Source organism: Prunus dulcis, chromosome 2, assembly GCF_902201215.1.
Source record: "Prunus dulcis chromosome 2, ALMONDv2, whole genome shotgun sequence".
Taxonomy (NCBI): domain Eukaryota; kingdom Viridiplantae; phylum Streptophyta; class Magnoliopsida; order Rosales; family Rosaceae; genus Prunus; species Prunus dulcis.
The window spans coordinates 18,511,675-18,524,864 of NC_047651.1; the positions used below are offsets into that span (position 1 = coordinate 18,511,675).

General features: G+C 35.6%; 3 protein-coding genes across 4 annotated transcripts in view; 2 read left to right on the forward strand and 1 right to left on the reverse strand.

The window, feature by feature from the left end:
• Positions 1-4,700, forward strand: part of LOC117620084 (cyclic nucleotide-gated ion channel 1-like) — a 4,818-nt gene extending 118 nt beyond the window's left edge. Inside the window, 10 exon segments of the mRNA XM_034350178.1 lie at positions 1-191; positions 194-233; positions 662-745; positions 883-1,456; positions 2,044-2,253; positions 2,345-2,640; positions 2,766-2,877; positions 3,144-3,380; positions 3,465-3,859; positions 4,137-4,700. The exon segment at positions 1-191 is cut by the window's left edge and continues 118 nt beyond it. Coding sequence (XP_034206069.1) covers positions 173-191; positions 194-233; positions 662-745; positions 883-1,456; positions 2,044-2,253; positions 2,345-2,640; positions 2,766-2,877; positions 3,144-3,380; positions 3,465-3,859; positions 4,137-4,443 — 2,274 coding nt within the window. The 5' untranslated portion in view covers positions 1-172 and the 3' untranslated portion in view covers positions 4,444-4,700.
• The window catches only part of LOC117620085, an 18,497-nt gene extending 9,794 nt beyond the window's left edge, over positions 1-8,703 (forward strand). Inside the window, exon 9 of the mRNA XM_034350182.1 lies at positions 8,621-8,703. Coding sequence (XP_034206073.1) covers positions 8,621-8,688 — 68 coding nt within the window. The 3' untranslated portion in view covers positions 8,689-8,703. The remainder of the gene's footprint in view (positions 1-8,620) is intronic.
• Positions 4,979-6,243, reverse strand: LOC117620086 (mitochondrial inner membrane protein OXA1-like). Of its 2 annotated transcripts, none has more exons than XM_034350183.1 (3): positions 5,928-6,243; positions 5,621-5,728; positions 4,979-5,478 (listed from the first exon to the last, which is right to left on the reverse strand). In XM_034350183.1, the coding sequence occupies exons 1-3, from the start codon at positions 6,063-6,065 to the stop codon at positions 5,140-5,142; spliced, it is 585 nt and encodes a 194-aa protein (XP_034206074.1). In that variant the 5' UTR covers positions 6,066-6,243; the 3' UTR covers positions 4,979-5,139. The 2 variants fall into 2 exon arrangements, with proteins under 2 accessions (XP_034206074.1, XP_034206075.1); XM_034350184.1 differs by having other exon boundaries at positions 4,979-5,533.
• Positions 8,704-13,190: the final 4,487 nt, after the last annotated feature.

Genomic DNA, 13,190 nt, shown 5'->3' on the forward strand with positions numbered 1-13,190 from the left:
GCGAAACATCTCTTGATTGTCAGAACGAAATTTCTCTACAAGCTCTTCATCTTGTTGTTGCTCTAATTTCTTCAGGTTCTCTCTGGTTTTGGGTTTCTGTTTGAGGCCTGAGAAAAGGAAAAGTCTAGAATCTGATAAATGAAAGAAACTTCATCTAGTTGGGTTTGATTTGATGCAGCAGTCTTGCTTTTTTTGACATTGGTTTTCAGCTTTTCATGCTGTAGGAATACAAGGTACAACATAAAGCACATAACTGTTGAGTTTTTGTTTATCTCAGCAACCAAAAAGAAAGTTGACTTGTGTAAGGGGTGATTGTTTCTATTTTCATGATTGATGCTATTTAGAATGATTTATGACTTATTTTCAATTGCTATGTTCATCATTGTCTTTCTCCTATTTTGTTAATTTTCTATCTTTGGTTCAGTCTTTTCAGTCAATGCTTTTACAATGATATTTTACAGTAATACTATCCCTAGAAGAATATGATCACTGCATAATTATTTTGTTTCAAGTATCGAAACATTGACTGGCTTTTCATATTGAAACTTTCATTGAAAGCTGTTGTTTTAATCACTAATGCTCTTCTGATTAAGTCTATCATTGTGTGCCTCTTCTAGTTTCTAGTGAAGAAAATTTCAATATAAGAGTTGGGTTCTTGCAGGGCCTGGATATCAGCTCGTTCAAGCAGTAAAAGAACCAAATCCGGATACCAAAATATGAATTCCGTGGGGCATAAGTTTGTAAGGTTAGTTTGTCCAAGTCTTGAGTACCAATAAAGTCCAATGTTGTTAAGTATCTAATCTTATTTTATACAATTGTTTGTGCACCTCTGTGATGTTACAAATTCATGTGACTTCGTGTTACGTTTGTTGTTTTATCCAGGTTTGAAGATTGGCATTCGGATCGATCTGTAAGCTCTGAGCACGAAGCTTCCACTGGTCATGGACTAAATCCAAGAAGAGCTAGACCATCTGTGAATGCAGTTTTTAGGGGTCTCCAGAGAGGATTAGAGAGAGGTTCTGATCGGATTAGAAGCTTGAAAAAACCACTAAGTTCCACTTCTGTAGGTAACTGGTCAGCAAGGGAGTCAGGCTCTAGGAGGAAAATTCTTGACCCTCAGGGGTCATTTCTTCAGAACTGGAACAAGATATTTGTGATCACTTGTGTTATAGCTGTGTCCGTGGACCCGTTGTTTCTTTATACTGCAGTGGTCGATGGGGAAAATAAGTGCGTGGGTGTGGACAAAAGGTTGATGATCATTACTTGTGTTCTTCGTTCCTTCATCGATGTCTTTCACATACTTCATATCATCTTTCAGTTTCGCACTGGTTTTATTGCCCCCTCTTCTCGAGTATTCGGAAGGGGTGAGCTAATTGACGATCCTGTGGCCATTGCAAAAAGATACTTGTCCTCATACTTCATCATTGACATTCTAGCTGTTTTTCCTCTGCCACAGGTAGCTGCCCTTCCCTTTATTTCATAAGAAAAATTTATGTTCATGACATTATGGAAGGTTCAGATTATGTTCCCCTAACCTTTTATTGCAAACCATTCTTTTAACTTTTCTTTTGCTTGTCAGACTCCCCCTTTTTTTATTTGCTAGAGTTATATTGATAAAGATATTCTCAGAAAACGTTCTTTCAATCAAATACGCTATTATGGCATTCATGTTTTATGCTAATACAAAATAAGAATAGGCTTTCTTCCCAACCTGTCTCCTTGTATCCTCAGTAGAACTCAGAATATGCTTTCTAATGTAATGCATTCCACTTCAATACCTTTCCTTTGGTTCTTTTACTGGAGAAAAAACACTGTGTGTAATTGTGTGTATAGCCAGGAGGTTGAATTTGCAGGCTTTTTACAGAATGTCCAATCGTTATCAATTGCAGAAAACTGAATTCTTTGTTTAATATCTGAAAGGTTTTTAAAGTTTTTACATGGTTTTATTATTAGAACAGAGTGACTTTATTAACCATATCTCTGGTTGTAGCTTATGTCCATAATTCACAATACCGACGATTTTGTTCTGCTTAATTTGTTCAGGTGGTTGTTTTTTTTTATAATCCCAATATCACGTCCAGTTCCCGCGTCACAAAGCACTTGTTGCTGTTTGTAATTGTTGCCCAATATGGGCCAAGGCTTTGGCGGATCTATCCATTATACGAAGAAGTAACAAGAACTTCAGGCTTCCTGACTGAAACAGCATGGGCTGGAGCTGCGTACAATCTTTTGCTCTACATGCTAGCCAGTCACGTAAGTCTTGGATTTGATAGTTTTTGAATCCTCAACAATCTCCAAGAAATAATGTGGGATTTCTGATCTGATAAGGAATGTGTCATACCAGGTAGTTGGAGCCTTTTGGTACTTGTTCTCCGTGGAACGAAAGTATAGCTGCTGGCGTAATCAGTGTCTCGGGGATGATTGTAACGAATTCCTGTACTGTGACTATAAAGCTAGAGACTCTAGCTTTATTAAGAAGTTAAATGCTTCTTGCCCTTTTATTGACCCTGATGAAATAAAAAATTCAACGGTGTTCAACTTTGGAATATTTACTGATGCTCTGCAGTCCGGTGTGCTAGAGACCAATGATTTTCCAAAGAAATTTTTATACTGCTTCTGGTGGGGTCTGCGCAACCTTAGGTTTGTAATCATAAACTTTTTAAATTTATTCTTAATAAGTTAGCATGCTGAGTTTAGCAGTTAAAATGTTCTTAAGGTTTCATGTACATACATGTTGCTGTTTTTAACTTGTACCGGTTTTGCAGTTCTCTCGGTCAAAACCTCAAAACAAGCACTTTTGTTTGGGAGATAGTCTTTGCCGTGTTCATATCTATCTTTGGATTGGTGCTATTTTCATTGCTCATTGGCAATATGCAGGTAATATTTGATGCCGTCATTTTCTTGACAACCAATATATGTTGTAAGCATTATGGGCTGACACTAAAGATGTACGCAGCTTTGTTCTTATGCATAGCATCCTGGCCAAAAATTAGACTACGGATTGAGCACATGAAATTAACACATCAATATCTGTCTTAAATCAAATCTCTTAGTGCTAGCAGTGTTCTTAGTTGATGTACTTTCTTCTTGGATTGAATGAGCTAAAGCCTAACATTCTAACCTTGTTTCTTGTTATGTTATAGAAATTTCTGCAGTCCACAACTGTGAGAGTTGAAGAAATGAGAGTGAAAAGGCGAGATGCAGAACAGTGGATGTCACACCGAATGCTCCCCGAGAAATTGAGGGAAAGGATTAGACGCTATGATCAGTATAAATGGCAAGAAACAAGAGGTGTTGAGGAAGAGACTCTTGTCCGTAACCTTCCCAAAGACCTGCGGAAGGACATAAAGCGCCATCTTTGCTTGGCTCTTCTAAATAGAGTGAGTGCTTTCACTAATAATTTATGCATCCTTTTCTCTCCAACTATTAGCAGTTGTGTTCATCAGCTCACTTAACTATCTCAGGTGCCAATGTTTGAGAAAATGGATGAACAACTGATGGACGCCCTGTGTGATCGTCTCAAGCCAGTTCTTTACACAGACAAGAGCGTTATCACTCGAGAAGGCGATCCAGTTGATGAGATGCTATTCATCATGCGTGGATATTTAGCAACCATGACTACCAATGGTGGAAGAACTGGCTTCTTCAACACTGCTGATCTTAAGGCTGGTGACTTTTGTGGAGAAGAGCTTCTTACATGGGCCTTGGATCCAAACTCCTCTACCAATCTTCCCATCTCAACTAGGACAGTGGAAGCTAAAACAGAAGTTGAAGCCTTTGCTCTCATGGCTGATGATTTGAAGTTTGTTGCCTCCCAGTTTCGGCGCCTACACAGCAAGCAGCTCCAGCACACTTTCAGGCAAGGCTCAAATAACCATGCTTTTTCCTTTTTCATCATGGACAACTAATATGAACCCAAAAAAAGGAGAAAAGTTACAGAAAGATTCATATTTCCACTTTCATTTGATTTTTAAGCAAAATACCTCATAACATTGCTTTCTCTTCAAATATGCAACAGAACAAGCATACTATGTTATGCAAAAGCGAAGTATTATATTTGGAATGCGATTACCGTTCTTCTTGATTTTTTTTATTTCAGTATGTAGTTTTCTCATGCCATAATGTCTACTTTTCAGGTTTTACTCCCTGCAGTGGAGGACATGGTCAGCCTGTTTTATACAAGCAGCTTGGCGCAGGCACTGCAAGAGAAAGCTTGAGAAGTCTTTACGTGAAGCAGAAGACAGGCTGCAAGATGCTCTGACAAGAGAAGCTGGAAGCTCACCAAGCCTACTTGCCACTGTATATGCATCAACGTTTGCAGCCAATGCACTACGAAACTTGCGACAAAATGGTAAGCGCGACACTAGACCTTCACCGACATTGCTGCCACTGCTGCCTCAGAAGCCCACTGAGCCTGATTTTACCGCAGATCATCATGACTAGTAGTACATTGTTATGAAGTGATTAGCGTCTAAGTTTTGCTTTCCAGATACAAGTTTATCCTTGCCGGTTTCTGTGTATAGTAATATATTGGTAACTTGGTGAACTTCCTCCCTCTGTATCTAACTTAGCTTTTTTCTTCATTTCTCCTTTTCGATCCATTGAGAGTTCATTTGTTTTATGAGCCATACAACCTTCATGTGTGATATGACATTCACAGCGGATGGTTTTCTATGTATAAAAAATATATCATTTTATAACATGGAATAAAGCGGAAATTTTCTGCCAATCATTCCCTTCAATTCAAAAACATCTCTTTGCTGCTGAAGTCAGTCATTCAACTCGATCAGATGCAAGCTCAACTCCCTTAACATCAACCTCTCGTCTGCGAATATTATTTTTAGTTGTTACTAGTCACATCTCCTCATAGCCTATCTTTGTACCCAAAAGATACACAAATAGTTTCCTTCTTGATCTTCAAGTTTATAATTTTTTACTAGCAGTGAAAATAACATCAATTTAACTCAAAAGGTTTATATAAAAGAAACGCCCCTTTTAGAGCTCTCCAACTTCTATTTCCAAAAATTGCCCAGAAGACTTGTAGAATTGTGAAACTCATGTGTGATTCACTGTGTGTGCTCTACAGCATCGAGGGAAAGGATGCATAAAAAGCTTAATGTCAATACAGATAGAAACAGATCATAATTTACTTCTACCTAAGAGTGTCTTCTCCCAAAAGGGATTCCACTGTTTAACTGATTTATAGCCGTCTAGCAAAAAACTTTCCATCATCCGGTGCACCATAAACTTAGTTGGAGCAGTTCTTTCACATCTTCTTTTGTTTATTTCTTTCCTTGATTTGATTTTCCAGACTTTTAAGTCTCTGCTTGAGAATTGAAGTCCGTGATATTCTTCTGTCAGCAACCTTTGATGGAACGGTGGGTAACGAAGGTCCTGATTCAACTGTAGTGTCCTGTTCAATTGCCGAAGACAAAAAACAGAACAGTGCCTGCAAAGTGATTTGCAGGAAGCACTCACCTAAACCATATGTAAGGGAGAGGAGGTTGGAGGTGAGCCAATAACAGAACAGTGCCTGCAAAGACATGGGATTCAACAAAGCAAAATACAAGATCCAGGACATACCCTACTCCTACACATTAAATTCAGCAAATTCACAAACCTTGGGGAAACTCATCATTACAGGAACTGAAATGGCAGCAAGGATTCTAGAATAGTTTTTCATAGTTTGGGCAATGGGATTCCCTTCAAGACCCTCCTGCATATTGCACTAAGGAAACAGCAGAAATCACATAACTGCTCACTCCTTGGAAAGTATTATAGCAATAAGACAACAAGGTAAAAAGCATTTGATAGAAACATCCACCCACAATCAATAAAGTTAAAAAAAAAAAAACTATTTCTTAATTAAAAACCCAAGAGAAATTAAATATCATATATACGAGCTAAATTAGTAAAAGATATCCTACCTCTACTGTAATCAAGAATGTCAATGATGTCAGAACTGGAAGGATGAGCAAGTTATGTGGAGTAGTGAGATCAGTAAACCAAAGAGCTCCACCACTTTGAAATGAAGGAACCTTCTCAGCCATGTTTCTAATCTGCATTTACAAGAGTATAGCAAAAAATAAAATTCCAAGCAAGCTTTGGATTCTGTTTTTGTTGCTCAGAATTGAAAACTCCTAAGATTTCAGAATAAAATTTGTCAGATTGGAAATACATCTATTCAGGTTTGGTGTGGTTAGTGTCATTTAAAAGAGGAAGCTACTTAAGCATCAATGCTTGTCATTGGGACGGTAATTCGCTGTTTTGTTGTGGTAAATCATAGCCAGTTTGATAAATGAGTGTTTCTAGGCAACTATTATTAATAAAGCAGTTTGGGATCTTCATTGAATTGTATAAAATTGAGTTTTTAATGCAATGTGTTGAAACATGATACATTAAGTGTTTACCATATGTAGGCTTTCAACTTTCAACACAACTTTGTTCAATTGTCTGCTTAATCTCTCTCTGATTGTTGCGTGCACTATTTGTGTATTTGCAGGCTTATAGTGGCCAATTTTCCTGACCAATATAGTAGATTAAACACCCCATAATGACTTCCAAATTTTGTTAATGATTTGCACTGAGCCTAGTAGAGGAAAAGTTTAGATGAGTGTTTCACAATGCAAAACATATCTATGATCGTTATATTCCTGTAGAAACTTATAATCTAAATGCTTCTAAATTTTGACTAAGTATTATTTTACTGATAGAAGAGATCTTGCTTTGATGGATTTGTGTATTTCGTTCTTAAGTGTTCATGACTTTATTGACTCAAGTATGAAAGTGGTTAAGCTTATGACTTTTTTGTCATTGATCTTCCATTCCAGGTAAAGACTGCATTAGTTTACACTGCTATTTAAAAGTGAATAAATATTGATTCCGCAAACACGATCTTAGCCTTGAAGATACCAGTGTCATTCAAAAGAGTAAAGACATGTGGTCCACCTGCATTCAGCTGAAATGAAGACCTCACAGGTGTTACTTCATAATTTTTCACGTTGTTAGTGTGTCATTGTTGGTCCTTTTTTTGGTCATTCGTTGCCAACCACAAGGGTCAGCTCTGCTCTAGGGAACGAAGACGAATTATTAGATCAACACTAATGCTCCGATCGGATGGTGTATCTTGGCTTGCAAAAGGGACTTCTTCAATTTCTGAATAAAATTGAAAGTTGAATTAGCTTGCTAAGAGCGGATGGGCCCGACCAAGGCCATATCTGTCAACTTATTCTTAGTACTGATCCTTTTTGTTGCGTAGGCGTGCCACTATTGAGGATATAACCAGCTCAATAAATCTGGTGTGGATATGAATGATTGATGCTGATGGAGTTTGCGCCTTATTTATGGGCTTCCCACCAAGCCATTGTGCTCCAGGTTTTGGAGAGAGAGTCCTCTTCTTATGAAGTAGACCTTCATTATTTATAAAGATGGAGGAACTTGTAATGATAGGAACTACGATAAGACCTTTGGTTTGTGGTTCAAGGTCAGTTGCTAGTTTGCTGATCTTAACCAGTTCGTAGAGGGAATGATGGAGGAATCCTGGTAAGAACCGTCGGTTTCTTTAGGGGAAACTATCTTGATTTGACTTCTTTGTACTTGAAAACCTAGTTGGCAATTTCGATATTTCCCGATTTTGGGGGCTTCAGTACGACTTGTTTTCTTGCTAGAGGAGAAGGAGGTCAAGTCGTCATTAAATGTGATAATCCCCTTCGGCCTCCCACGTGGGGTTCAGAAAACATGTTTATCAATCCTTTAACTTGTAGTGCGAGATAAAGGTCTAACTTCCATGACTTGGGCCTTTTGAATATTATGAGAGGCTAAGTTGGGGAAGTGATGACTTTTAAAAAAGACAAATGCTAATGGGCCTGGTTTTATCTTTAAAAATTCTTTTTTAAACCTTGAGATCATTTTTGGCCCGTTTACCAAAATTGGGTACAAACAGTCATATCTTGCACATACTACTTTTTTACTAATATGAAAGTCCTATTTTGGGATGTGCAGTGCACTCAAGAAATCCAATCATCAAGTCAAGTTATACATGATTCACAAGGTGAAGTCAAAAACCAAACTACCGAGGCTCCTGCAACAGATTCAGCTTCTGTATCCACTTCAGGCAATGACAGTAAGAAAGTATCACGTCAAGATATCGAACTTGTAAGATATCAAATTCAACCTAATTTTGCAGTCTTTTCTTTCCTTTTTTGTACAGTTAGAATCATTGAAACAAATTTTTGAATATTTCCCTTTCCTATTTTACATTATGTAAATGGTCTTCTGAATAACATAAAACTGCTGTTGCCATGGCAACATATATTTACGTTTAAAGATGTTTGAAAGGCTTATAGCATTTCGGTCTTACATGCCTGGGCAAATATAATGACATGTTGGATCCAAGCATGAATTTAGCAATAAAGCTGCTTTTGAATAATGCTTATATCTAATGGTTTCTTTAATGCGTTGACTTGATTTTATTTGCAGATTTAGGAGCCTTAGCAAAAGGGTATAGGTAATTGGAATTGCATAAGTTATTCTACATGCTTGTTGGTTTTACTGATTTAAATATTGGTTGGATGTGCAAATACACCCTCAGAAGATCATTAATTGCTTTACCTTGCTTCAGTGGAGGAGTTCTTTGTTGATTCTGTCCCCGGGCCACCGTGCTCTCAATCAGTCGAGAAGAAACCCTAGACAAAGGTGAGGAAAGTCCCTTTTCACTTTAAATTGTTAGGGAAGGACAATCAATCAGTTAGAATTTGTTATTTCTATTTACTAGGCATTTCAGGGTCTTGTCATCAACAGCTGAATCTTTCTGGATAGCTAGTTTGATCTGTATTAGAAAAGAGACAGGAAAGTTGTTACATCACTAGCATTTGTAATTTTCTTTTCCCTGAAAAGTATCTGAGAACATTGAGGACCATAATTGGCTTCTTGTCATGTACATTTGGATAAATTGGCATCTATTTGCAGCCATAATAATCTGATTGAATGTTACATTGAATTTTCTCCCATTTGTAGGACATTAGAGCCGAACATAATTGATTTCGATTTACTTTCGACGCTACGAAAATTGACATGTTATATGCATTATGTTGGTAATAATAGGACATTAGCTAGACAACTATTATAGTGATCAAAACCTCATCAAACAACACAGAATTTTGATGGATGCTGATTTATTGTCAATGAATGAGAGCTTAATGACTCCCAAGGAAAGTTCAACCTCAAATCTGCTTTTCTTTTTTGGGTTTCAACCCCTCCCGCCATGCTAATTGCAGAAAATAACTTAACGTGCTTCGGCTGGTTTTATAATTCGTGAATTGGATTAATTAAATTAGCCTTATGGTACCTTTTATTTTTTCAGTTTATCACTATTTCTAACAGCTTAAGCGTTAAGACTCTCCTGCATCCATGGTTTGCATAGCAGAAAACCAATATTTTGATACAAGTGATGTTGGAAGATGAGGGACTCGAACATGAGACTTTAAATCCAAGGAAAAATACCAGGCATTTTCAGATATATTATATATATATATATCATTTTAAATTTTAACAGCCAACTGAACTCGTGTGCCATGCATGATGGGTGAAACTTTGCCAAATTTTCAGAATGTTTTCAACACTCATATCACGTGATTATTATTTTTGTGTGTGCAAATTTTAACACAAACTGAGATTAGCAAATAACGTATTTTTATTAAGTCCCCCCTAGTCCTAATTTTAATATTAAAGCATTGTTGTATTTTTCTTTTTTCTCCCAATCGAGAAAGCGTAGTTCTTAGTTATCTTTAACCAAAAAACTTGCGGACAGCGAAATGTAATTAATGCATCAAATAAGATAACATATGTTTCCAAATTTGCCCTTATTTTTTGTATTGATTTTAATGTTTCCTTAAATTTATTATCCAAATTTGTTACAACTTTCTTATCACCTTGTTAAAAAATTAAATAAGAAAAAAACATTATTTTTTGTTTTTTTGTTTTTTTGAAAGACTCCAACAAATAACACTTACCTAATTAATGGTTTTATAAAAAAAAAAAAAATCAATAATCAGACTTCCCGAATTAATGGTTTGAAAATGCAATCAATGAACTTCCTTTTAAAACAAACTTCCTTAGAAGGACATCTTTTATCTGTATTTTTAAAAAAAAAAAAGGATATATCTTTTGTGGATTTTTTTTAAGGTCATTATTGTGGTTTTTCCTCTAAAAACAGAATTTTTTACCTTAAAAAAAAAATTTGTATGAATTGAAGGACAATTCATTTAATAAGGGTAAACTTGGAAAACAAAAAGTGGTTTGTTTAATGTATTAATGTCATTATTTTTAGTGTATGGGAAGTGACACATGTCATGAGGAAAACGGAGAAGATTACAGGCATTCCCCATCATTCAATGAAACAAATGCTAACAGTTAGTTCTTTCTCATGTGGAAATTTTTACATTTCTCACTTCTTCACATGCACACTGCCTTTCCTTAACTGGTATGTCAATTTTCTATTATGTCTAAACTTATTGATGTGTATGAGTTCCTATCATATATTAGGGGAACAAACAAAAAGGAAGACAGATTAGTCAATGAAATAATGTATGGAATTTTCATTCTTTCGTTATGTAATTTTCATATTAAATGACGAAGAAAATTCTAGAGGAAGATAGATTAGTCAATGAAATAATGAATGGAATTTCCACTCTTTCTTTATGTAATTTTCATATTAAACGACGAAGAAAATTATAGAGGAAGACAGATTAGTCAATGAAATAATGTATGAAATTTATGCTCTTTCTTTTTGTAATTTTCATACTAAATGACTTAGAAAATTCTAGAGGAAGATAGATTAGTCAATGAAATAATGTATGAAATTTCCGCTCTTTCTTTATGTAATTTTCATATTAAATGACGAATAAAATTCTAAAGGTAGACCTATCAGAAAAGGATATACATGTGCTCATAAATGAAAAAGTAAAATACATGTCCTCATTCTTTGTTCTGAGGAGTGGGACAAAAGTGGGTGTTTATAAGACTTTGAGGAAGGCTTTTACCAATCAATTAATGAAGACTAGAGAAAGACTTTTACCAATCAATCAATGAAGACTAGAGGAAGGCTTTTACCAATCAATCAATGAAGACTAGAGGAAGACTTCAATACCAATCAATCAATGAAGACTAGAGGAAGACTTCAATACCAATGAATGGCTTCTTTTTTGGCTTCTTTTTTGGTTAGGGGAACGTGTGCGTGGGTGTTAAAACTCATTGGAGAAAGACTAGAGGACTATACCACATCATGTGGTAGATAATGTGTCAATTTGCAAATAACTTTAGTAGCAAGTGGACTATACTAGCCACCTACAGCTTTAAGCTTGATCATACAAATAATTCTTGCACCCTCTGTTTTACCGCAACTGCTAGCACAAAGAAAGTCGATGCTTTCATTGCCTCTTCTACCTCCACGTGGCATTACTTTGTCGGGCTTTCTCCCATTGAGGAGAATTTCCCACTACTGCCTTCGGTAGGAGTATAGGCCGTGTCTCAGTTAGTGTGGTTGATCTTCCTAATTGCCTTAGTTAGCTTTGCCTTACCAACTACCTAATCAGACACAAGGCCCCTCCTCAGAGAGAAAGTTACTAGCATAACTATATAAGACTTTTAACAGTTGTCACATATGATTATGTGTGTTAAACCCTTTTCAACCTTAACCCTAGAATTACATAGAGTAACAAGTATTATTTATTGAATTATCGAAACAGTACAATATTCTCAACAACTCATTCTTGCTACAATAATTGCCTAATATAGTTGTAAGCTCTCATTAACCAATTCAGTTAGAAACTAATTTCTTAACTAATCAATTAACAAACTGACTATGTTAGCTCATCACTAATCCAACTCAGCAATGATGAATGTTCCTAACAATGTAATCAGCCGATGTGACATCGTGTTATTGATTAAAATATAGTCATTCCTACCACTTCATGTAAATCCCACAAGACTCACATTCACAGAGGGGAAGAAAGTAGGGGGAATGCTAGCAACATTCTCTCCAACCTTCTTTTTTGGACTTTCTCCATTTTCCTCATGACATGTGTCACTTTCCTTACACTTCAAACAATGTAATTAATACATCAAATAAGATAACATTTGTTTCCAAATTTGCCTTATTTTTTGTATTGATTTTAATGTTTCCTTGAATTTATTATCCAAATTTGTTACAATTTTCTTATCACCTTGTTAAAAAATTAAATAAGAAAAAACATTAATTTTTTTTTCTTTTTTGAAAAACTCCAACAAATAAGACTTACCTAATTAATGGTTTTTAAAAAAATCAATAATCAGACTTACCAAATTAATAGTTTAAAAATACAATCAATGAACTTCCTTTTAAAACAGACTTCCTTATAAGGACGTCTTTTGTCTGTATAAAAAAAGGATATATCTTTTGTGGATTTTTTTAAGGTCATTGTGTTTTTTTATAACAAAAAAAAAGTTTTTCCACTAAAAAATAGACATTTTCTTTATAATAAAAAAAACAGATTTTTTTAATTTTTTACATATGGTAAGAGAGTTGTAAGAAAAATTGGATAAATTGAAGGACAATACATTTAATAAGGGGTAAACTTGGAAAATAAAAGGTGGTTTGTTTGATGTATTAATGTCATTATTATTTTTTTGATAAGTGATAGTAATTTTATTGATAACACAGAAAAAAAGTACAGAATAGTCACAATGCCAAATATGAGTACAACATCTCCAGTGACTAAACACAAAAATAAATTGGTTTGATCTGGAGAGAATTACGCATGCCAGAAAAACCTAAAAACTCCAATTTGGCATACAAGAAGCATTTGTACTCAGACCTACAATACAGATCCACTGCGCAACGGCAGTAACGGCAAATCCGGATCGTAAAGTCGAACACTAAAGACATACATCAGCAAACTCTTATTTAGTTTCTGAGAATTATTAGATTAAAATAAACACAGAAACAAGGACACTGCACCACTTCCTCTCCAGCAAACCAAAGAGACTCGTAGCACTAACATGGCTAAACCTCTTATTTTGCACAGGCAAAATTCGATCCCACACAAACCAGCAACAATCACTTTTCCAACTCCAAACACTGAATTGGAGCAAATTCCATATGCGTGGACCAAAAGCTGCAACAAAATCATGGCGTCTGAGGTGGATTGCAGTAC